Source organism: Pipra filicauda, unplaced genomic scaffold (genome assembly GCF_003945595.2).
Source record: "Pipra filicauda isolate LSUMZ 115617 unplaced genomic scaffold, ASM394559v2 scaffold105_size2325265_pilon, whole genome shotgun sequence".
Lineage (NCBI taxonomy): Eukaryota > Metazoa > Chordata > Aves > Passeriformes > Pipridae > Pipra > Pipra filicauda.
The window spans coordinates 354448-376636 of NW_024103496.1; the positions used below are offsets into that span (position 1 = coordinate 354448).

The 22189-nt window shown below is 39.4% G+C and overlaps 2 protein-coding genes and 1 long non-coding RNA gene across 15 annotated transcripts in view; 2 read left to right on the forward strand and 1 right to left on the reverse strand.

Annotated features, from left to right (window-relative positions):
* Nucleotides 1-6994, forward strand: part of ADAM22 (ADAM metallopeptidase domain 22) — a 132089-nt gene extending 125095 nt beyond the window's left edge. For all 13 annotated transcript variants that reach the window (XM_039379724.1, XM_039379727.1, XM_039379776.1 and 10 more), the window contains 2 exons: nucleotides 1696-1819; nucleotides 3150-6994. In XM_039379724.1, coding sequence (XP_039235658.1) covers nucleotides 1696-1819; nucleotides 3150-3170 — 145 coding nt within the window. In that variant the 3' untranslated portion in view covers nucleotides 3171-6994. The remainder of the gene's footprint in view (nucleotides 1-1695; nucleotides 1820-3149) is intronic.
* Nucleotides 6995-12404: 5410 nt separating this feature from the next.
* SRI (sorcin) lies at nucleotides 12405-20787 on the reverse strand. The gene is made up of 8 exons (XM_027727686.2): nucleotides 20484-20787; nucleotides 19586-19669; nucleotides 16544-16613; nucleotides 15790-15833; nucleotides 14634-14781; nucleotides 14362-14475; nucleotides 13841-13899; nucleotides 12405-13114 (listed from the first exon to the last, which is right to left on the reverse strand). The coding sequence occupies exons 1-8, from the start codon at nucleotides 20532-20534 to the stop codon at nucleotides 13088-13090; spliced, it is 597 nt and encodes a 198-aa protein (XP_027583487.1). The 5' UTR covers nucleotides 20535-20787; the 3' UTR covers nucleotides 12405-13087.
* Nucleotides 20788-20808: 21 nt separating this feature from the next.
* The window catches only part of LOC113991401, a 38177-nt gene continuing 36796 nt past the window's right edge, over nucleotides 20809-22189 (forward strand). The window contains exon 1 of the long non-coding RNA XR_005562972.1: nucleotides 20809-21095. This is a non-coding gene — a long non-coding RNA (uncharacterized LOC113991401). The remainder of the gene's footprint in view (nucleotides 21096-22189) is intronic.

Here is a 22189-nt window from a genome sequence, read left to right on the forward strand (position 1 = left end):
AACCTTGTTTTATACTGCAGTAACTGTTTCAAGTTTTTTTTCCTGAAAACATTAATGTATGTCCACTTCATCTTAATGGGCAATCAAAGTGCATGTACTGAAGATGTACGCTTCCATGTTTGGATAATTGTACCAACCCAAATCTTTTAAGTGCTGTTGAACTTAGAGGCTACCACATGAGTCACTAGAGGATCATAAGCCAGACTGGAGAGCTCTCACTGTTTAATTTCCATTGACACCTTGTTGCTCGTGGCTACCATCAGTCATTGTTTGTATGGGAGGCAAGAGAGTGTGCTGTTGTAGGGAGCTGCAGACACAACCAAATGATACACTAGTCCAGAATAAAAAATACAATTATTTAAAAGTAAATAAATTTCACTTAGTAATAGAGATACAAAACAATTCCAGACACAAGAGTCCCTGCCTTGTCTGTAGTCCTCTCTAGATGAAAGGACCTGATCCTTTACATTCCAGAGCCAGGCATGTGGGGCTGCCTGCCAGGGGTCACTCCTGTGATTCCTTGGAATCAGTGATGTTGGCAATAGTGCTCATCACTGGGGTCTACAGCTGCACAGGACACTGCAACCCCCTTCTACATTTGAGGGACTGGAAGACCTGTCTGTAGGGACTGAGGGAAATCCTCCATCTTCAGGGATGATTAAATTCAGAAGATAGTAGGTAGTGGTGTTCAGGGAGGGTCTGGGTGATGTGCCTGCACTAGTGTGAGGCTTCCCTTGGTCTGCATAAGAGAACAAGGAGGCCAGGGTAGCTCAATTTTTCTACTTTGAGGATTTTTTTTCCCTTTTATTCTGCCCAGATTTAGAGCCTTTCATATAGATAGGACCCTCTTAAGTGGGAAAAGTGCAGAATCTCAAAACAGAAGCATAAGAGTTTTTCTTGGGTATAAAATTTCAGTCAATAATGTGCTGCTGCCTTATTGACATGAAAAGAATGCCTTTCATGTGATACAAACATTTACTTGCTCCTGCTTACTCTACTCACCTTGTACAGAAATGCTGATTGCCATTGACTAATCAGTCCATTTTTGTATATTCTCATCAGACTCTTTCTTTGGCTGGAACAATATGCACTGTATGATGCTTGCATGTATAATAATTTGTTATTAGCACTTTGTATATGCCTTTGTTACTTCACAACTAACAGTTTGGCCTCTAAGTGCATGCATTTGTGTAATTTAATGTGTTATAAGAATAATAGATTTATTTGCTATGTTTGTATCAATATAAATACATCCATAAAGACACTGATAATTACCATTTAGTCACTGGCAGAAGATGTTGTTCAGCTTTTATTTATACAATTACTCTTTCTATTTAGGCCTTATAATATCTTTTAGTTCTGTATTTATTCAACTGCAGATTTGTTTTATTAATGTTATAATTAATAATTACAGTACTGTATAAAACAGTTTAGGAAATCCTTTTTGTTATGCAATACAATTCTAATAAGAAGTAGCAAATTTTATTTTTTCTTCCAGTGTTCCTGAAATCTATAAATACCTTTATTCATATAATGAAATTATTAGACTTCTGATGAAGCAATTTTATCCCCCTGATTGAGACAATAATAAGCTAAATACTTGGTTCTGAACCAAGCTTCAGAGTAATGGCAGTTGCTGTTGCAGTGCTGGAGTGCAAAAGCATCACATTTATTTTGTGTGTTTCAACATCTCAGGACACTGTCTCCTGCAAAGTCTCCATCTTCATCCACTGGATCTATTGCTTCCAGCAGAAAATATCCTTACCCGATGCCACCACTTCCTGATGAAGAGAAAAAAGCCAACAGGCAAAGTGCCAGGGTATGTATCCCTCTTCTCTCTCCATTTCATCAGTGACTTCATTTACTGGTAGTTTTTTGAAAGGAAAATGAGCAGATCAACACCTGTGACTAGCAGTGAGAGCAAGAGTGGCATTTCATTTGCACCCTGAACTTCTGAAGTTGCTGAAGGCTGAGCCTCTGGCAGTCATTAAGGCAGCCATTAAGCAGATGGCTGTGTTTACAGAGAGCTGTTCAGGTTGCTCTTAAACCTGCCCTGAAGCTCAGATTTCACTACTTTTCTTATTTCAAGCTGAGAGAGTGCCTGGGGCAGCCTTTGGGGTGTGGAGGACAGGCAGCCCTGGAGCAAGTGATGTGTCTGGCTCTCCTTCCTTTCCCCTTCTCCCAGCAACTCTCATTCAGGCTTGGGGGGTAGCTGCTTTCCAGCAGCTTTTTTTTTTTTACTTTTTTATAGAAAAGTAACAAAGTTCCTGTTATGTAGCGTGTGGAGGGATTGCACCAAGCCGTTGCAGACCTGGAGGGACTTCGTTGTTGTGTGACCTGAGCCCCACCCTGACCCCCCCAGGGTGAGCAGGGACCGCTGGAATGTTTGGTGGGTGGATCTCTCCATATAGAGAGATTTCCAGCTGCTCCAAAACGCAGTGCTAGCTCTTGCTTCCTTTGTGTTAATTTAGACATAGCAGGTATTTGAATAAGCAAAAAAGCCCTGAAATATGCTTTAGAAGTTTTACTTGTAATACCTTTGGTTCATGTTGCTGATGCTCATCACTGTTCTCTGTCCTCTTTTGTCAAGAAAAAAAGGAGTGGAGTACTGCTGAGGGAATCTGCAAGCTGCTACTCCTGGTGCTGCTCAGGGCAGAAACTGTTGAGGTGCAGCACAGGGTCTCTCAGCACAGCTTGGAGGCCGGGCTTTACTGATGTGTCTCAGCCCTGGAGCTGCTTTGGCAGCAGCTCAAACCCACAGCAGAAAGTCAAGCTGTTCTGAGCAGAGTTAGGCAGAAAAGAATGGGAAATTATGTCTACACTAATATTAGTTAGTGTAACTGTAAGGTAAAAGCTGTCTAGTACAAGTTTGATGCTACACTGACATTTTTCCTTCAAACACTTTGCACTCCCAGCCATGGACATTTACTATGCCAACTGCAAGTCATGCTAAAATGCTTGAGACTGTCTGCTGACTTTGTGGTCTGAGCAGATACCCACCAGAGGCTGGGAGGAGACCAAGAGCATAGCCTTGGTAACCCAAGTGATTTAAATGCAGTTCCCCAAACAAGCTCCTTGCACTGTTTGGGTAACAGCCTGTTTTATCTTGGTGTTCAATGTGTGTTTGTGTTCCTTTTCCTCCTCTCCAGCTATGGGAGACGTCCATCTAGCTGCACTGTTTTCCTGGGGTCACATCAGAACTGTTTACTTTGGATTTTATAGAAACTCAGCATCACTGAGTCATTGCACATTCATCTGCTCTTCAGACAATTTGAAAGATCAACAGAGATGCCCGTGATCGCAGTGAGAACTTCCTCTCATCTGGAAGGGAAAAAAGCAGTCTTTTTTTTTTCTTTTTTGTTGACTAGTATTTTACGGATTTGATGAACAACCAAAATCATAACAATTAATAGAGGATAATTAGCCCGGATGTGACAAGGCTATGCCGCATGATGACAGATACACTTACCTAGAATCCCAACTGCAGTCCATTTGCCAGTCCTGAATAAGAGAGGTGTTTCTCTGGTTTGTTGCAGTCCCGAGTCAGACCAAAATGGAACTGGGAATGTGCCTCCCGGAGAGCCCAGACGATGTAAACTTGTACGCTGTATGCATGAACCTTGTGTTCTTTACTTTCCACATGTAAGGGATAAACAACATGCTGTAGTAGAGATTAGCATGCAGGAGTAAGACATGTAGGATTTTTTTTTGTGACAGGATTTCAAACTTTGAAAGGCAACTATTTGACACAAATGTCAAACAAACAAGGATCATATCTTTTTTTTTTTAACCTTACATGTTTATAATCTCAATATACAGATTGTATATATGTAAACATTTGATAATGTCAAAAATAGCTGTTATACGTAAGTGTATTTTGCCAAATGCCTAAAGAAACAGTCATGACTAACATCATCACACTTCAGATTTTCTAATATTACGAGCAGACATCTTTGGAAATACTGAAAGTACAGTACTGTAAAACTGTGTCTGTCAGAAACTGGTGTTTGACCAAAATCTGTACTATTTTTAACCATCTTATACTGTCTTGACAATCTCAGTTGTACAGTAGACTGCAGAAACCGGTACAGCAGCACTTTGTCTTAAATTATCGTAAGAGGAACCAGCCAAAATCCATTGTTCAGTGAGATGAGCACTGTATCCTCTCACAGGTGTAATCAAGAGTGATTCAGCAGACAACATAGTCTTTAAGTCATGTGCAGCCCAAACTTACTGGACATTTGGGAATACTTTTAAGTAGTCAGTTCAGGATGTGGTGATGTGAAGTCTGTCTGGTGAGAGTTGCTGTGTATTTTTGATAGACCATTTCAGACACTGTTTTAGATGGCAAGGCATAGCTTATGAGAAGTATAAGGATTTCACTGCACTAGATAATAACAGTGCTGGGCAAGTGGCCAGTTTCATTGCTGTCTTTTAATTTTTTTTCTTACTGGAATCACCTTTACCATGCGCTTGAATGCTGTGCTTGCTACCCCTGAAGACCCCTTGACATTTTTTGGGGCATTAAATTGAGTACAAGTGAGTTTAGCCTAAAAAGAACAGGGTGGAGGGCAACAAAGCCTTTACCATGGAGATGTTAATCTCCTGAGTCAGTGGATGGTTATATTTCTAACACCTGAGACTTCTAAAGGTTGTTGTAAAACAAATATCTTCCGTTTGGGAATTTTCAGTTAGTAAAGGAACTAGACCATATTAAATCAATGTATAATTCTCTGGCTTTCCAAAATTGACCGATTCTTAGCTTCGGGTAGCACCATTGCAGAATAAAACACCTGACTGTGGTGCAGTTGAATACCTTGCCCAACAGCAGTATGATCAATTAGATATTATTGTAATGGGAACATCTGTGGTGTTTCTGAATCTTCTACCTCTTTCATGTATTTCCTTTAATAAGTGACCCCAACACTTGCAACCTTTTAATATATTTTTTTAACTTTTACGTCTCTCAATAAAGTTAGATATATTAAGATTAAACTAAGAAATGTTTAAAGATGTCAGCAAGTGTAAAGTATGTAAGATTTTTAGAAGCACTATATTTTATGATTAGGCTGTATGTTGGATTATGGCAAAATATTGGCTTTGGTGTTCAAATGATTTTCCTTCACAGCTGACAGGTTCTGGTAAGTATTTTGGAAAAAGACAAATCTAAGTGAGTGCCATTGGGTGCAGACAGACCATCTGGAAGGAGCCAGTCACTTGTAATTGCTTTAGGAAAAGGTTCTGCACTTTTATGAAAGGTAAATATCCATCAGCACTGAAGAATATTTTTGCAAAGATTTACTTTGAGTGTAGATAACTGGATTAAAGATAGTTGGTTGCATGTAACTCATGAAATTAGGGTCTCAGCCATAGTAACTTGAAATCAGTATGTCTTTTATTGATTTCACTGGACTTTAAGCAGGACTTTCAAGAAGTTCACCCACATTAGGACATTATGCTAACCCTATAGCCACTGTGTTACTCTGTTCCCTGGAAGCTAGTTTTCCCTCCCATATTCATATCTTGTCTTCAGTAACTGGACTGTTCATCATGTGCCTTTTATGGTATTTGTTTGGATACAAACTGGTGTGTTATTTTGAATAATTCTGTTAGATTTCTGTGCTTATCTTATGTTTACCACTGTTTACTCTTCCCTTTCCATTTTGCCTTACCAAGGAGCAGCAAGGTTTGGCAGACAGAGCTGGATATAACATACTGGCTCTTTGTGCAATGTTCATAGCTCCTTGTTTTGCGAACAAATGGCTCTCCTGACTGTATTTTCAATGTAGTGGGTACTTCCAGCTTCTCTTTTGTTTTGGTATAATTTGTTTGTAGCATATGATGGTACAGTTATGTGTGTAGTGTACCTTTAACAGTCACCTTCAAATCTGGAAATATGTAGTGACTGGAAGTCTAGTTATGAGCACTAAGTTTAAGTTAAATAAATATTGACTTTCACTTTGGTCTAGAGTGAGAATATCACAGGACTTGGGTTTTTGTAAAATTCTGCTGCAGAGAATTTTCCGTCAGGTTGGTAACTTGGGAAACCTTGTCATTGCACAAAACCTGAACTGGCAGGGCTGTGTGAGCCTCCCAAGCCACTGGAGGTTGGAGAGAGAAGTTATTTACTTACAGTCTGTCATTTCCTACTTCTAAAATGTAGTGTGTTGGAAAGCTGCCAGATTAATAACCTTGAAGATTGCAAATATTTTTATCCACTATAGTTAGTTACACTGGCAATAGCAATATAAAATTGCTGCATAATACCTCATCCAGACTAAAGTAGAGTACTTGTCACTAAGATAGCTCAGTGATTTTGACTCATTGAGACTCATGCTTTTATTGTTTTAATTTTAAGAAATGAACTAATTATTGCCAGCTACACTGCAGATGCTTGTTGAAGTGGGGATGTTATCAGTTCTTCTCAAATAGAAATAATTGTTCATATGAGCATAGGACCTGCAGGATGAGTTATAGTTGGCTTTATGTATTTCAATGTGAGAGAAGAATCTTGCATAATTTATAATGAAATTAGTATGACTAACTGATGGAGACTGGAAAATGCAGATCATATCCGAATAATAATGCTGCACAATGATGCCACAGTCTAATAAGTAAAAATTTTCCTGCTAATATCTGTATTTGTTGATTCAAAAACTTCAGTAATCTCAGGCAATATACCAGAAATGGTTGTGACTGATAATTTATGTATAATTTTGTTATATTTAAGTAATTAGATTCAAGGAGATTATTAATTTTGTACAGCCTACCTTTGCTTAAGTTGTGAACTTAAGCCACTACTTGCCAGTTATCTGATTTGAAGTGTGACTTTACTTTGAAGATGGCTTCTTCCAAATGATTTAAGAGTTCCTGGTTTATGAGATGTTGAATCTGCTGAACTGATGCGCTCATGAAATAATTTTGATTGTGCTGATGAATAAGTGGACTTTTGAGCTATATCCTGAATTAAAATCAGAAAGAAATTGTGTCTATAGCTAGTGTACTGAAATCCTCTTACTCGAATCCCTCTTGGTGATTCGGACTGATTGGTCTTGTCAACACTTATGTGACAACTGTTTCAAAATCAGAGCAAAGAGTGGGTACATACAATACTATAGACATGCATATACTAGAAATTCTGACCAAATATGCAGTAATTTCATTAATGAATTGGTTAATGAATAGGATAGGATGTAATGTGAAAGAAGGATGAGACTTCATAATCCTAAAGGATAACCAGTTAGCTCTTAGGACTTGCGAATCCCATACATAGCTGTTGTAAGCAAAGTTATTGCACTCCAGTGTAAAACTCATCAAGCTCCTGTTCTCTTCCGTCCCCTTTCCACTCCTACTGAAAAGTATTTTCATGAATGATTTATCCACTAATTTCCTCTTGTATGAGTTGGCTGAGATCAGAAAGCTGCTAAGTTGGTCACCTTATTAGGAAGAAATGCTTCACTGTGAGGGTGGTGGGACACTGGAACAAGTTGCCCAGAGAAGTTGTGGATGCCCCATCCCTTGAATTGTTCAATGCTAGGTTGAATGGGGCTCTGTGCAACCTGGTCTAGTGGAAGGTGTCCCTGCCCTTGGCAGGGGGGGTTGGAACTACATGATCTTTAAGGTCCCTTTCAACCCAAATCATTCTATGATTCTATGATCTTTTGCTTTTGCTATAGCGTAGGTGATGGCACCTCACATCTCGTACAATTTGCACTGGTGTGCTTGTTTTGCCTGGGGTAGACTTAATTTTTTTCACAGTAGCTGGTATGGGACTCTGGTTTGGATTTGTGCTGAAAACTGTTGATAACATGGGGAATTTATTGCTGAGCAGTGCTTGCACATAGCCAAGGCCTTTTTTTCTCCTCACACTGCGCCAACAGAGAGTGGGCTGTGGGTGCACAAGGAGTTGGGAGGGGACACAGCTAGGGTAGTGACCTCACCTGATCCAAGGAATATTCTATACCAGGTGGCACCATGCTCAGCTATAAACTAGGGGGAAGGTTGGCAGTGGGGAACCACAGCTCAGGGACTGGCTGAGCATTGGTTTGTTGGTGGTGTGCAATTCTTTTCATTTGCATCACTTGTCTTTCTTGGGTTTTATTTCTCTCTCAGTTAATTTCCTTTTCATTATTTTTTTTACTACTACTACTATTATTTCATTTCAATTATTAAGCTGTTCTTATGTCACCCCATGAGTTTTCTCACTTCTGCCCTTCCAGTTCTCTTCCCCCATCCCACTGGAGGGTGGGGGGTGAGTGAGCAGCTGTGTGGGGCTTAGTTACTGGTTGGGGTTAAACCATGATGACAGCTGGTAAAATCACTTGGTGGCTCAGCCATCCCGTGTCTTTCTCATCTTCTAGCATTGTTGAAGGCTAAGCCTCTTTAATCACCAAGTTTGTGAACCTAAAAGTTGAGCTGTTTCCTGTTTCTCTTGCTCCAAGGCTGAAGATCATTCATTTCTTTAGCTAAACTATTTGAGTATCAGTGTCACTGGATAACAGTGGACTGTTTGGACCACTGTTATCAACCACAGTGTGAGGTTGTTTGCCTCATTTTTAAAGAACTTGAGCATTTTGGTCTGTGCTGAAGACTTTTTATTCCCAGAATGGATTATCCATCAGACTACTGAGCTGATGACCCACTCTTTGCATGCCTTCCAAATCACATGACATTTATTGGCAATACGGTATTTGACTTTGATCACATTTCCTGAAGACAAATTTAAATAAACTGCACATATATGTGCAGGTTGTAATCCCACGACTGCATGGTGGGTAAGGTTCCCGTGTGTGCCTAACTATTATCCTAATAGAGCAGAAGAAAGGAAACAGTGAAACTGATAGCTGCAAACAGATAGGACCCTCTTAAGTGTGAATTGACCAGAACAGGAAAGGAGTTAATAGTTTCTATCATCTACACCAAGAAACTGCTTTGACGTGAGTATTTTCTAAGTCAGCTTATGAAAATCATTTGCGGTGCCTCAAGTATGGATGCTGATGTAAACTAAAGCTTTGGAAACAGCAGCTTGTGCACCCAGCATGTGGTATCTTGTCATTCCACAACCGTTTTCTGCAGCTTTAGAGAAAGCACTACAACAGTCAACATTAATATGTTATCTTAGCCAAGTAACCAAAACAATGAGTAAAAATAAGTTCAGAACACAGAAATGTGGTAATTTGCTCACCCTTGAGACTCTGTACCTGGCTTCAAAATTGGCTCACCTAACCAGATCTGGCAGTTTTAGTTCTCTAAAATCCAGTCTACAACAGTATCAAAATCACTTCAACTAAGCCAGCTTTAAAGTGTTTAAAAACTTGTGCTACTTAAGCTGCAATTGCAATATAACTCAGAATGAGATGAGGAAAATCTGGGAAAATAAGCACACAGCAGTTAAAAAGAAACGTTCGCTAAGGGAGAAGTACAGGTGCTTTAACACTGTCTTTAACTGCTAAAGCATAAAATGTCAAAGGAACAAACTTTTTTTCTATTTCTGTATTCCTATGAGTAAAAAAAAATAAGTTTTTGTTAAAAAAATCAACATGAGGCCTTAAGACCTAATATATTCTAACTTTAGCATGGAGAGTCTATTTTTACAACCATGTTAGAAATTCTGTATATAGGCCTGACTGACCTTGTAAGTATAGTGATGCGAGCAGATAACCATGCAATATTGTAAGGCTCTGTATAACAGTAAATGCTGATTTATTTTGATTATTGGTACAAGAACTCCTGCTCACTGCCTGTGTAGACTCTGCATATTTTATGCTTGGAAATACAGTCCAAAACATATTCAAACTGTGAATATATAACCTGATTTTTCTTTTCTTAAGGGTAAAAATATATTACAATAGGTAATGTTTTATATAGAATACAGTACTTATTTTTATCATTGCATAAATGCAAAGTATTTTTTTCAGAATAGCAAAGCATTACAGAATTTTTAACCTGCTGGAGAAAACACTATTTATGGTATGACCGGTTCTTTCAGCAAAGCTTTTGGGGTGGTATAGACCAACTGGCTCTGCCATCTTCATTTTGTGCTAGTGCTTAACTTGGGCATTGCTGTAAAAAAAAAAGCTATTTTTTCACTCGTACTAGCCCTTATTGAGAGAGGCAAGAAGAATCATGTTTCACCACTGTGGCTGGGCTAGTATTGGCAAAAACAACAATCTGCACCATATCGTTGTCTTTGCTAGTTAAAATCCTTTAAAAATCATATCTGAGGTAACAGAAGCATAATGTTTTGACAAACACCAAAACGAAGCATTGCAATTTACAACTTTCTAGTTTTGAGTGTGATATTTTTGTCATAAACATTACAGGCATTGGGCTGTTGAATGAATCTGGCTTTCATGTAGCTAAACAAAAGGTTGCTTTTTATAAAATCAAATCATTGTAATTTGGGGTTCTAAATTCCTGCTCACTTTTAATAATAACATCGTTACACTATCCACTTCTATGAGAGTATTTAATACAAATGCCTGTGGTTTTCAATGTAACTAACATATTGTAACATCAGTAAAGTGATTTTCAATGACAAAGACTGTTGTGTGTATTTCGTTCTTCTAAGTTCTTCTATTTAGCACTTTCTGATTTATAGGCCTCTGTATAAAAAAGATGATGCTTGAATGGGAAAAGACTAATAGTAGAGTACAGATGTTATTTTTCAAATTCCAGGGTTGAAAAATGATCCCGTGAGCTTCTCAAATTTTTATCTTAGGGGCTTATTTTTCTCAAAGCAAATCTAAAATTACTGTTACTTAGTTTGCATGTTTAAGGGCAACCTAGAAAAAAATATCCATTTGAAACTATGCCCAATGGTTTGCACAAAGGTCAAGAGCAATCACGCCTCTTGGTATCAAGCATCCTTCCCAGTATGCCTTGTGGGAAAGAGAAACCCTTAATTCTGAGTTTGAAATAACTGTTTCTTTGAAGCAGGTAACTTGTATATTCAACCTGCCCACTGAATCTACTCTTAATGGGTAAGCAATTTTCACAAAGGTTTCAGGTGGCTTTTTTTTAGCTAGATGATAGCATAGTAACTTCTTAGCATCTGTATGTATTAGCTTAGTTTGTGTCTAAACATGATAGATGTTTTATCCCATTGGTCCCTATGAATATGATGGATTTTTAAAATGCTTATGGGAGAACAAAACCCATTTTTTTTTCTTGAGTAAGCTAGAATTTTCTCCTGGTTTTGGAACAATTTGTTTTCCAGTTTACAAAGATCACTGAAGAAAACCCTACTGGTTCACACTGTTTTCTTGCAGCATTTCACTGCCCAGTAGCTGGCTGGTGCCAGAATAAACTGAGAAAGACTTGAGTCTTGGGCCCTTGGGCCTTGAGTGCTTTGGTCCATTTGGGTCATTCCCTCCCACCCTCAGCCTACTCACTGAAATTGCAGAGAGAGAAACCGAGAAGGCCCTGAAGCTGTGCAAGCACTGCCCAGCAACAGCTCAAATGCTGCTGTGCTACTGATGCTGAGTAGTCACAAATCTAAAACACAGCAGCCTATAAGCTGCCATAAAGAAAATTAATTCTATCCCAGCAAAGCCACTACAAGACCAGAAACACAACTAAGCAGAGGTGGAGGAAAGCTGTGTGGGTAATTAGCATTTTGGTAAAGATACCTCATCATTTTTAGGGTAAAATGAACAGTGTAAGGATGAATACTGTATTTAAGCAAAATGGTCTTTATCAAGTCCCTAGAGGAAGAATAGCCTTTGGTTTATACTCTTACTAATCTTGTCAGCTGTCAGAATTTTGGACTGCAGCAAAACTGATGTTGGCTACTTGACTCCGATGAACCTTTATGAATTCCGGTCACTACATCAGAAATGCTTTCTGTAGCGTTCTGTCTGTTTCCCAGCTTTATGTGCAACAGGACAATGTGCAATTATCAGAATGTGAAAGTATAATGCTGTCTATGCAGAAAGAGAACTAGCTCCTGAAATGAAACTAGAAGCAATATGCAAAGAATTCTAAATTTAAGTAGTAAGTACGAGTTGCTTCTTTAGGGGAGACCAGCCTGCTTTGAATTTGTAGCCCAGAAACTAGAGACCTGAATTTTATAGTATTCTTAGCAAGGTAGGGTATAAAAAATATCTTCAAGCAAGATTTCTGCTCTAAGGATTACTTCTGTTATATGTCTTTCTGTATCTGCTTTCATGAGCATGCTACAGCATTGGTAACTACTGCTGTGATCTGAAAGACTAATCTGGCAAGAATTTTTTTGTAGTGAGTTTAGGCCCTTGTACATTAGATGGCATAACTGAGGCAAACCCTACCTGTTAGGGTTTAAAGTGGAGGAGATAGAAACATTCATTTACATGAAACTGAAGTCTGCCAGCTTAGAAGTTAATTGTTAAAAGGGAAAGTTGATGTACAAACTGACATGGAACAACTTTTGGATGTTTAAAAGTATTTTATATAGTGACACAAACAGAGCAAGAATCTTATAGGAACAAAAGCCCCTATACCAGAGCATGCGGCTAGAAGAGTTCTCTGCTACGTTTTGTTGCATCCCTGCTTCCAAGGAGTTCCAACAGGTAGTCTCACACTCAGTGCATGGTGTCACAAACTTCATCTTGAAAACAGCTGACAAAATAAGCAACCAAAACTTACTGATGCTCTAACAGACCAGTGTAAAATGACCATTCCAAAGCTCTTTCAGTTTGTACATGTCTTATACCATCAAAGACAAAAGAAGTCATCATCTTAAGTCATACATGTTACTGTTGAAGACAGAAAAGGTAAGTTGCACTCCAGAAACTGGTTTTAGTGCATTATTGGAAAAAAGTAAACACATTACAGAAAATCTTACCATTTGCATGATCTGAGTTATACATAGTGAATTGCAAGTTTATAAAAATAAAAGCATCTTTAATAATCACAGGTTGAAAGTTATAGACAACAGTACGTGAGTAGTTCATATTCATTATCAAGACTAAAAAAATGTGTGTAAAGCGGTACTTCATAAAATATGCAGTTTCCAATCCTGAGATACACAATCATTGGAAGAGTTGGCAAAGCAAAACACAAACTGGAATGTTAAATCATGATCATCCATGGCTTGCTTCCTTTTGATTTAGATGCTCATAACACACTGTATGAACTGAAAAGAGGAAAACCACGTATTAGATGTAAGGCAGAGATCAAGTTTTCACTTCTTCTCCTACAATACTCATTGTCACTACACTTTTCTGTAAAGAAATTCTATAAAGAACAACAAAACTTTAAAACTAAGTACGAAAATCAGTAAATAGTTAATTAAAACAAAGTATCTCCTTAATGATAACAAAAATAAAACCCAACAAATGCCTCCCTCCCCCACCAAAAAAAAAAAACCAAGCAAAGAACCCCACCCCAAAAAACAGGAAGGTTTGAATCTAGTTTTCTCCTTTTCCTGCACAAATGTGGCCAGGAGGCCAATAACCACAAGCTTGACTGAGTGTGATTTGTGTCTATCCCCACCAGACCTCTGCCAACCCTTCCTGGGAAAAATGCCTACCAAGCCTTAAAATAAAAAACTGAAAAGAAAGTCACAGAAAGTGATGCTGTCAAGCGATGTAGCTTCTTGGATCTTCTTGAACCAGGCTGGTAAGAAGTCCCGACAAAAGAGGACAACATTTTATAGAAATCTATAAAATACATGAAAACTTTTTAAGACAATACTCAACAAGCCCCAGAACTTTTGGGCTCTAAGTGTCTCTTCTCTACACTAAGTAGAGAAGTGTAGAGAAGATAGGCACAAATTCAAATCATTACTGATTGTCTTCTGTTTTATGTTTTTCCTTGGTTTTATGCTGGAATTTTAATGTATTCCTTAAAATTCACTTACATCATCATACTGGAAATTCACAAAGCCCTGCTGAGTTGTATCCCTTCTTCTAAAGCATTCTGCAAAAATGCATTAAGAAAACAGAAACCAGGTAAGAAAAATTACAGTTAATAAATTTTTTAAAAACGTATAGTAGTTTTCTAAAATCCTCCAAGTCACATGAATGAGAACCGATAAAGAATACTGCAATTCATTCCAAGACTTAATTTCCCATTCTAAATTTTTGTATTTATCATATACAAGCCTTTACATTCTGTTAATAAACACAGTTTCCCAATTTTGATAACATAACTCTTCTAGCCTCTGGAGTAAACTCTGCATTAGTTTTAAGTCCATTTTTCCATTGGAATTTAAAAAATCCTTATCTATAGTAAGAACTGTTCCAGTTCTGCCTGTAGACTATTGAAAGAAACCTAATATGAAGTACACAAAAGTTGAACTTAAGATAAGTGAGCAGTCAGATTTTATTAAATAAAAGTATATTATGGAAATGATAGGAATAAGGCTATAATCCAGCATACCAGTGAGAGCTCGGAGTTTCACACAGCAGGCAATGTAATCATCAAATGCAATCTTTCCGTGAGTGCTGTATCGCTTTGTGATTGCAGACACAGCCTGTGGGCTCAGTCTAAATCCTATTTGAAAATAAAAAGTCCTATTTTGAAAACACAGGTAAATTAACAGACTCCAATGCATTTTTCATTGTAAATACCACGTCAGTTACTGCAGGGGGATAACTCGTACTGGGAAATGGTGTAAGTAGTGTCAGAAGCAAGAATATTTCACAAGTTACCCATATTCATCAAGGCTTTCTCCAGTTCTTGACGATCCACTGTGCCACTTCCATCACTGTCAAAAGTTACAAAGTGTTGCTTCCAGCCATTGACCACAGCCCAGAGTTCTTTAAACTCATTAAATCCCAGTGTGCCAGACATATCTCTCTGATTTCAAAGCTAAGAAAACCACTTCTTAACAAAAAACCAAACAAAGCAAGCCATCTCTCTGTAGTTATAAACTCTTACTTGAAGGTCAATATTAATATCATTTTACTATTATTCATTTCTTCTGGTAGGAAACTACCTAAAGCATCCCCTAGCAGAGACAGAGATAATACTTTTGCCCAAATCCAAAGGTCAGAGAACCTCCTCTCCCCACTGAAACCTGCTAAAACTGTTTGCTCTTTCTGAATTTAACTTAGTTCACACACTTCTCTTTAACCTGCTGGTATATAACTGTAACCAATAGGATATATATCTGAAATAAAAACAGATGCCAAAGAAAAAATTAAGTTATAATAATAATATCAGTTCTCTCATATTCTAGGCAGTTTGTTCAAGGTGAGCTAAGAGTCCTTCCAGTTTCATTTCTGCTTTTTTCTTTTTAAGAAAGATTCCTTTATTCTTTTTAAGCAGCAAAACATTCTAACATGACAATTTAAGCTTTGGCTAAAAAGACTCCAAGGTTTACCTTACACAGTATATCTAAGTCTTCCATAGGTCCTACCACCGAATGCCATATACCACTCCATTAAATATTCAAACCTGATTCATTCAAGGAACAAGATTTAGGGGGACTTAGATTGCTTATTCAGGCTGTGTAGTACAAATGTTTAAAACTAATTTGGAAAGATTGGAAAGCTGTCCTATTTGAAAACCACAATAAGGGATTTGCACAAACCTCTATTCTGGGCCACCAGACCTGACTCATCATACATTAATGGAGAAAGAGTTCCCCAGGCTTAGAGGAATACCACTTGTAAGAAGATCAGTCACCGAGACTCTTTTATTATTATTTCTTCATCCTTTAAAATCAGTAAGAATGGAAGTAGCTCCCCAATCATAATGATCACAATACTTATCAAGTAAAGGCAAGCATTTCCCAAATTTCTGGCACCCTCTCATCTTTGCTTACATAATGCAAAAATGTTTACATTTCATAGTAAAGGATACATCCAGCATTGAGATCATAAGTCTGCAAGTCTCTAAGTTGAAAGCTGTTAAAATTAGAAAAACAAAAAATAAATTATGTTAAAAGCATACTTTTCAGTTTTGTCCAAATGTAAAATTTTAAATTTATTATATATTTAAATTATATACTGATAGTATATTTGATGTATAAAGTATTATATAACTGGTTCCCCTGTATACAGCCATACCATATTTTGATCCAAGTAAAAGCCACTACTTGTTAGAAAAACTGATAGTAGACAACCTGGAGGCAATTCAAGTTATATTTAAAATTATTTTCCTCATATATCAATGCATAACAGTTTTGTACTTCAGTCAAAGTGGTCATTTATATTCCACCATAGACAAGGCTTGAGCAAGCCAGCTGCACTCACAGAAGCTTGATTTTGTAAACGGAACAGGAGGTATCCTGACAGAGGAGTCCTGCCACAGATTTTGGTCAATATCAAAGCAAAACACCTTTTTAAGAACTGTCTGTCCATTACGAAACAAATACTTCTCCGACTCCACAGCCCAGCAGTGGTAAATTAAAGACGCTGACAAGGGGAGTATTATGTGCACAGAACTGAGTAGAGAGAATTTACGTTGCCAAGTTGTCCACATGAAAGGAAAACCCATTTACCATGCAAAGAAAAAACACAGCTTTGGACAAGGCACAGCTACAAGCACTTTCTAGTAAATGGTAGAAGAATTATTATGCCTTAGATCTGCTTGTTTATTTAAATCATTAACTTACGTTTATAGGCTCCTGCAATCCCTGACTGCGTGAGACATCTCTGTAGCTCATCAGCATCTATTTGTCCATCCTTTCGATAATAGAACAGGTATCAGCTATTGTTTTAATTCCCGTTCCCCGTCTGGTTATTCCCAGAACCCACTCTCTTTCCAGTAGCATTAAATCAGTTACCCTTTCAAAAAGGAATCCAGATACATAACCTCTTCTCAAGACAGCTTTAAGACCGACAAATGTAAACTAAAAAATCTGGGGGTTTTTTGGAAACAGTCAGTTGCTATCAGAACAAACAAAAGCAGAAAGCAAAGAACTTCAAAAGAAAAACAAAACAAACCCAGAAAAGATACCTATCTGCACGGTTTGGAAAAAGGTGCACTTTCAACACATCCTGCTCAAGGCCAAATAGAGAAAACGACTGCCAATTCACAGAAAGCAATGATCTGCCAAAGGTGGAGCTGAAATTCTAGGTTTTATTCCTCCACACCCAACATGAAGTTGGGTTCACAGAGAGTTTAATTTAACCTCATCCAGGAATGGAACATTATATCTGTAGATATAAAAATGCCCCTTCTCTAAAGCATTAAATATTGAAAAGAGAATTGCTTTGTATTTGAAACAAATTTATTTGCTTCAGCATTTTCCCGATGCTTTTAAATCTGCTAAGTTTTCTTTTTTATTTTATTTTTATTTTTTTATAAGAACAGAAATATGCTACTAAATGGCATGGTGAGAACAGCACAGCCAGATAGCTTTCAGAAATGAAGTATCATTATTTATAAGACAAGTAGTAGTTACTATGTTAAACAATATTTGACAACATCTGAAAAAAGAGCAACAATGTTTTGATTCTATGTAAAGTAAATGGGAACCTAAACCCAAAATTGCTTCCAATCTATTCCATAGTCTAACAATACAGATGTATTTAACACTTTATGTTCATAGGGGAAAAAAAAAAGATATATAGCCAGGAATATTAAGTAGCAAATCTCTTCAAAGGCTTTATAGCTTCTGAAGCAAAGGTAGGATCTGCAGAACTTTAAAATAGAGGAAGACAGACAAGCATGATCTGTAATCAAGATTAACATTACCAAAAAGATCCTTGGCTTTTTTTTAAGTAGAACATAAGCAATTAAACTAGACAAGGCATATGGGCTTTGCAAATAGACTAAAAAAAAATAAAATTATTACTTCCTACAAAGACAAACTTGATTACATTGAATAAAGCTTTGAAACAATACTTTCGACTTTCTTCTGTAAAAGTAAACTAATAAATCAAAGACAAGATCTCTGTTGTAAACTACATCAAAGAAAGCTCAGAGATACCATTATATATTATATAGGCATAAAAACCAACACAGAGAGCAGCAAACCATAATCAAAACCTACTAATTCTACAGTAAGTACATATGGGAAACTGAGATGTGACTTTTTACAGAGTTGCACAGATGGCAGCTGATAATTTATCTGTTTTATTTCACTGTCTCCTTACAGGGTTTTTACTTCTGCACTGCCACTGGTCTCTAAAACTGACACCTCCAATTCCCTCAAGGATAACATTTCAAAAGCTACCCAGTTTATTTCAGTAAGGAATGATTTCTACAAATATAAAGTATTTCAGAGGACTAACTTCAGTATTCTAAAGTGCTAACTTGATCATACCCATCAACCCACTGGTTTCCTAGCTTTCAGTAACCAGGCTTCACTCGAGAAGACTAGGAACGGTCTACGTTTTGCTGATGTCCAGTTCCTGTCACCTCTTCTCCACAGCTCCACATCCTGTTTGCTGCTACCTCCTTTTCTCTTTACACTAGGAGCTTATTCACTCTTCCAAGTGTCAGTCACTGGCTCCACTGTTGACTCCTGGCACACATCCAGGTGGCACCTGCATGCAGAGGCATCTCAGCTGGCAGGCAATTTGTCAGCACATTCAGGAGAACTGAGCTTGGGCTCCACCTTCCCAGGGAGGCCTCACTACACACAGGCCATTCCAGTGTTCTCCTTTACTACAATAATGCTAAATATAGTCTAAATATTTTCATAAGCAGTTATAAAGAAGTAAGATATAGTCTGTGAGATACGTTATTAACTCAAAAGAGTTAACACAGAGAACAAAACTAGCCCAAATTACAGTGGGAATTTGAACATCAGTTGATATTGCTGAATTCAAACTGTCATGTTGTGGTTATGTCTACCTGTGGATAACAGACCCAGGAGCAGAATTTTAGATCCACACACATCCTACAAGTGTGCAATAAACAGTTATACATATGGCCAACAAAGACAGAACTTCAATAAACCTGACTTAATTGCTCCTAGACTTTGTAATATAGTTCAAGTAACATTTATCTTACTTATCTAGTAAGGTACATAACCATACAAAACCAATATATATGCCACAAAATTACAGGAAAGAAATTAAAAATGCATTTCAGAATGACAGGGAATAAAAAAAAAAGAAAGTTGTGAATGCTTTCCTCTAAAAGTATAATCATTCTATGCTACCAGTAAACCCAGATATTGGAATAACTCAGGACTGCTTTTCCATTTGCAAGTCTATTAAGATCATGTAATGACCTCTTTCCTATTAGCATTTCCTGCTCTTAGCCAGGCCATCTCCACAGCCCATGCTTTGCATTGTTTCTGGTTTCTTTGTCCTGAATCTGACAGCATTCACCAGCCCAGAGCTGAGCCAAGATTCAGTTACATTTCATGCATCTATATAGACCCTGTATATGCCTATATAGGAAATACTATCATACAAGCATATGTTCGTGTATATATGCATGTATTTACACACACAATATAAAAACTAACAGCATTCTTCAAGCTGCAGAGTTCCTGTGTGTATACAGCTATATTGTAGAGTGACACACCTATATATAGCAAATGGGCTAAGTAAAACAATTCTGGTTTTGTTTTTTTTTTTAATTTGAAATAGTAGTTTTTCTCAGTGCAAATATTGGGCATTCCTCTTTCCAAAGGCTAATGTAGAAAGTATTCCCCAGAAAAAAAAATCAAGAAGCAAATAACATTTTAGAAGTTTACCTGCCCTCCTACTGCAGCAAAATAACCATACAAAGGATCTTGAGCTTGTCCAGGGAATGCTGGTCCTCCTGGAGCTCCTCCATACTGTAGTAATCAAGAAGAAAAGTAATTTTAAATCAATGATTCAGTTAAGAATCTGTACTTATCAACTTACGTTTTTATAGACACACCATGCTAAAAAAAAAAAAAATAAAAAAAGAAATTCCTTATGAAAAAAATCACAAACCTCAATTTTAGTATTGATATACTAATTTGTTGTAATGTAAGCAGATCAGTGTAAAATATTGCACCGGAGCAATCCACTGATCTAGATACAGTCTAGTGAATCTCAACAAGGTTTAATTTTAGTGTACCATTAGCAGAAATTGGGGTGCTAACGAAAGACTAAGGCACTGCAGATTTTTCTCTCCACTTCAGAAAAGCTGAGCAAGACAGATCTCTAGGGAAAATACTTGGAAGAATATGCATTAAGTGTGAAAACCTTCAACTAAAATTGACCGTTAACTGAAAATCACGGAATGACATCCCCGACACTGACTTTCGTCCCTCGGCAGCAGGTGCCGGGCGTGTCCCTCCTCTTCTCCCTTCCCATTCCCGAGGGCACAGCCCCGAGCTGGCTCCTGCGGCACCTCCCGGTGGGAGCGGCGGCCGGAGGCCGGGCAGACCCTGCCTCACACGGCTCTCACCCCTTCCCCTTGGGCTGCACAGCCACATCCACATCCCCCCATGGGCCGGACAATCACATCCCCCCTTGAGCCGGAGAGCCACATCCCCCTTGGGCCGGACAATCACATCCCCCCTTGAGCCGGAGAGCCACATCCCCCTTGGGCCGGACAGCCACATCCCCCCCTCAGGCCGGACAGGCACATCGCCCTTGGGCCGGACAGTCCCCGCTCACCCCGCCCTGGTAGAAGCCGCCGCCGGGCGCGGGCTGCCCGGGGAACGCCATCTTCGCCTGGCACCGGCCCCGGCCCTGCCCCGGCCACGGCTCCGGCCGCGCCCGGCCGCAACCACCCGTCCAGACAGGGGGGCACAGCGGCGGGCCGCGGGCTCCGGGAAGGGCCGGAGCTGGAAGCTGCCGCCCCTGCGGGAAAAACGGCGGCCTTCTGTCACCGGGGAGGTGCCATCGGGAGCCGAGGGACCACGTCGTCCAACCCTCCCTCCTCTAACCTTCCCCCCTCCATGGTGGTGGTACAGGCCGCCCGCCCCGAGGCATTTCCTGCCCGCAGTGCCTGCGGGGCGCGGCGCTGCCTCGGGCCCGCCCGTACGGGGAGGAGGAGTGGCCCCTTCCCGGCGGAGTGGGATGTGGGTCCCTGGGGACGGGCGGGCCCGTCGGGGCGGTATGCAGGCGGGGAGTGCTCAGGGCGCTGCAGCTGCCGGTGAAGGGTAGCGGGTTCAGGCCGCCTGCGGCTCCCGGCCATCAGGGGACGGACACCCGTGGGAGGCCACGCCTGTGGACACCACTGCTCCGCTGAGGAGGAGGAGGGGGCTGCGGCCGCGGGCAGCGGAGGTGAGGCCGGTCCCTGGCACACCGCGGGGGCAGCGGTGCTCTGTGTCGGCTGCTGCCCGCTAAGGCACCAGGGAAGCTCTGAACAGGCTCACTGGTGAATCGGCTGAGTTGATGTCAGATTAAAGTCACCCAGTCGTGATTTACCAAAAGGCCGCAAAGCTCAAACTCTGTAGTTCGTGAATGTATATCACGTGTATCACAGAACGCATCCTTACATGTTCTCTTTTAGTACCGCAGCTTTCTCTTCAAAGTCTGAGCACCTGTCCCTGTTGCCCAAGACACATAACAGGCTGTACGATTTCTCTTGGGTCTGTAGGTCCAAATTCAGCAGGAACTGGGGGAATGCCGGTGTGCCACTGGAGCTAGGGAGCCCTTTTGTGTTCAGGCAGGGGCCACTCTGAAGGAGTGAAGCTGAAGGAAGCTGAAGCTGAAGGAGGCCCAGCTTTGATCCAACATCCTCCTCCCGCCTGGAGGAACCGGTACAGCCCGTGGTTTGATCCCACTGACCACTCCGTATTCTGGGGAGCAACATCAGCTGAAATGACCTCAGCTTGGTCTGAGCTGGACTGCATATTTGCAAAACATTAGAACTCCCTCATGGTGAGAGGTATTTATTTCTGTCTCAAAAGGATGAGAAATGATTTTCTAGAGTCTGTATGACTGAAACAAATCTACTGATAGAGACCTGTAAGGGTAAATGGTCTACTGTCAGAATTTTGGACACATAACATTTTATTTTCTGTTTATTAACATAATTTCTGAAGAAATTTGTAAACTTGAGTAGGACCTTATTAATTAGAGCATGCTAATTTATAGTAAACTTTTTATTAAAAGTGAGTCACCCTTCTCATCTTCTAAGTGATCCAGTAAACAAGGCTTCCAGATAATATCTATATGGCATATATTTATTTCAGCACCAACTATACTTATAACTGTTAACAGTTGCCAGTGACATGAAAACAAGTACTGTGGTGTTCTGTGAAATTTAATAATCAGTAGAGCTGCCAAATGAAAGAGACAAAGCATTATTTAATACCTTCATCACACAGGATAGCATATATGAAACCCATCTTTTCAGGGCAGCTGAGAAACAA

Coding starts and splice junctions, on each gene's coding strand:
- SRI (XM_027727686.2), bottom strand. CDS start 20,534: ATGGCGTTCCCCGGGCAGCCCGCGCCCGGCGGCGGCTTCTACCAGGGC. Junction 15,834..16,543: donor GATTGCAGGAGCCTATAAAC/GTAAGTTAATGA, acceptor TAATTTTAACAG/CTTTCAACTTAGAGACTTGC. Junction 13,900..14,361: donor GAAACTCCGAGCTCTCACTG/GTATGCTGGATT, acceptor GCATTTTTGCAG/AATGCTTTAGAAGAAGGGAT.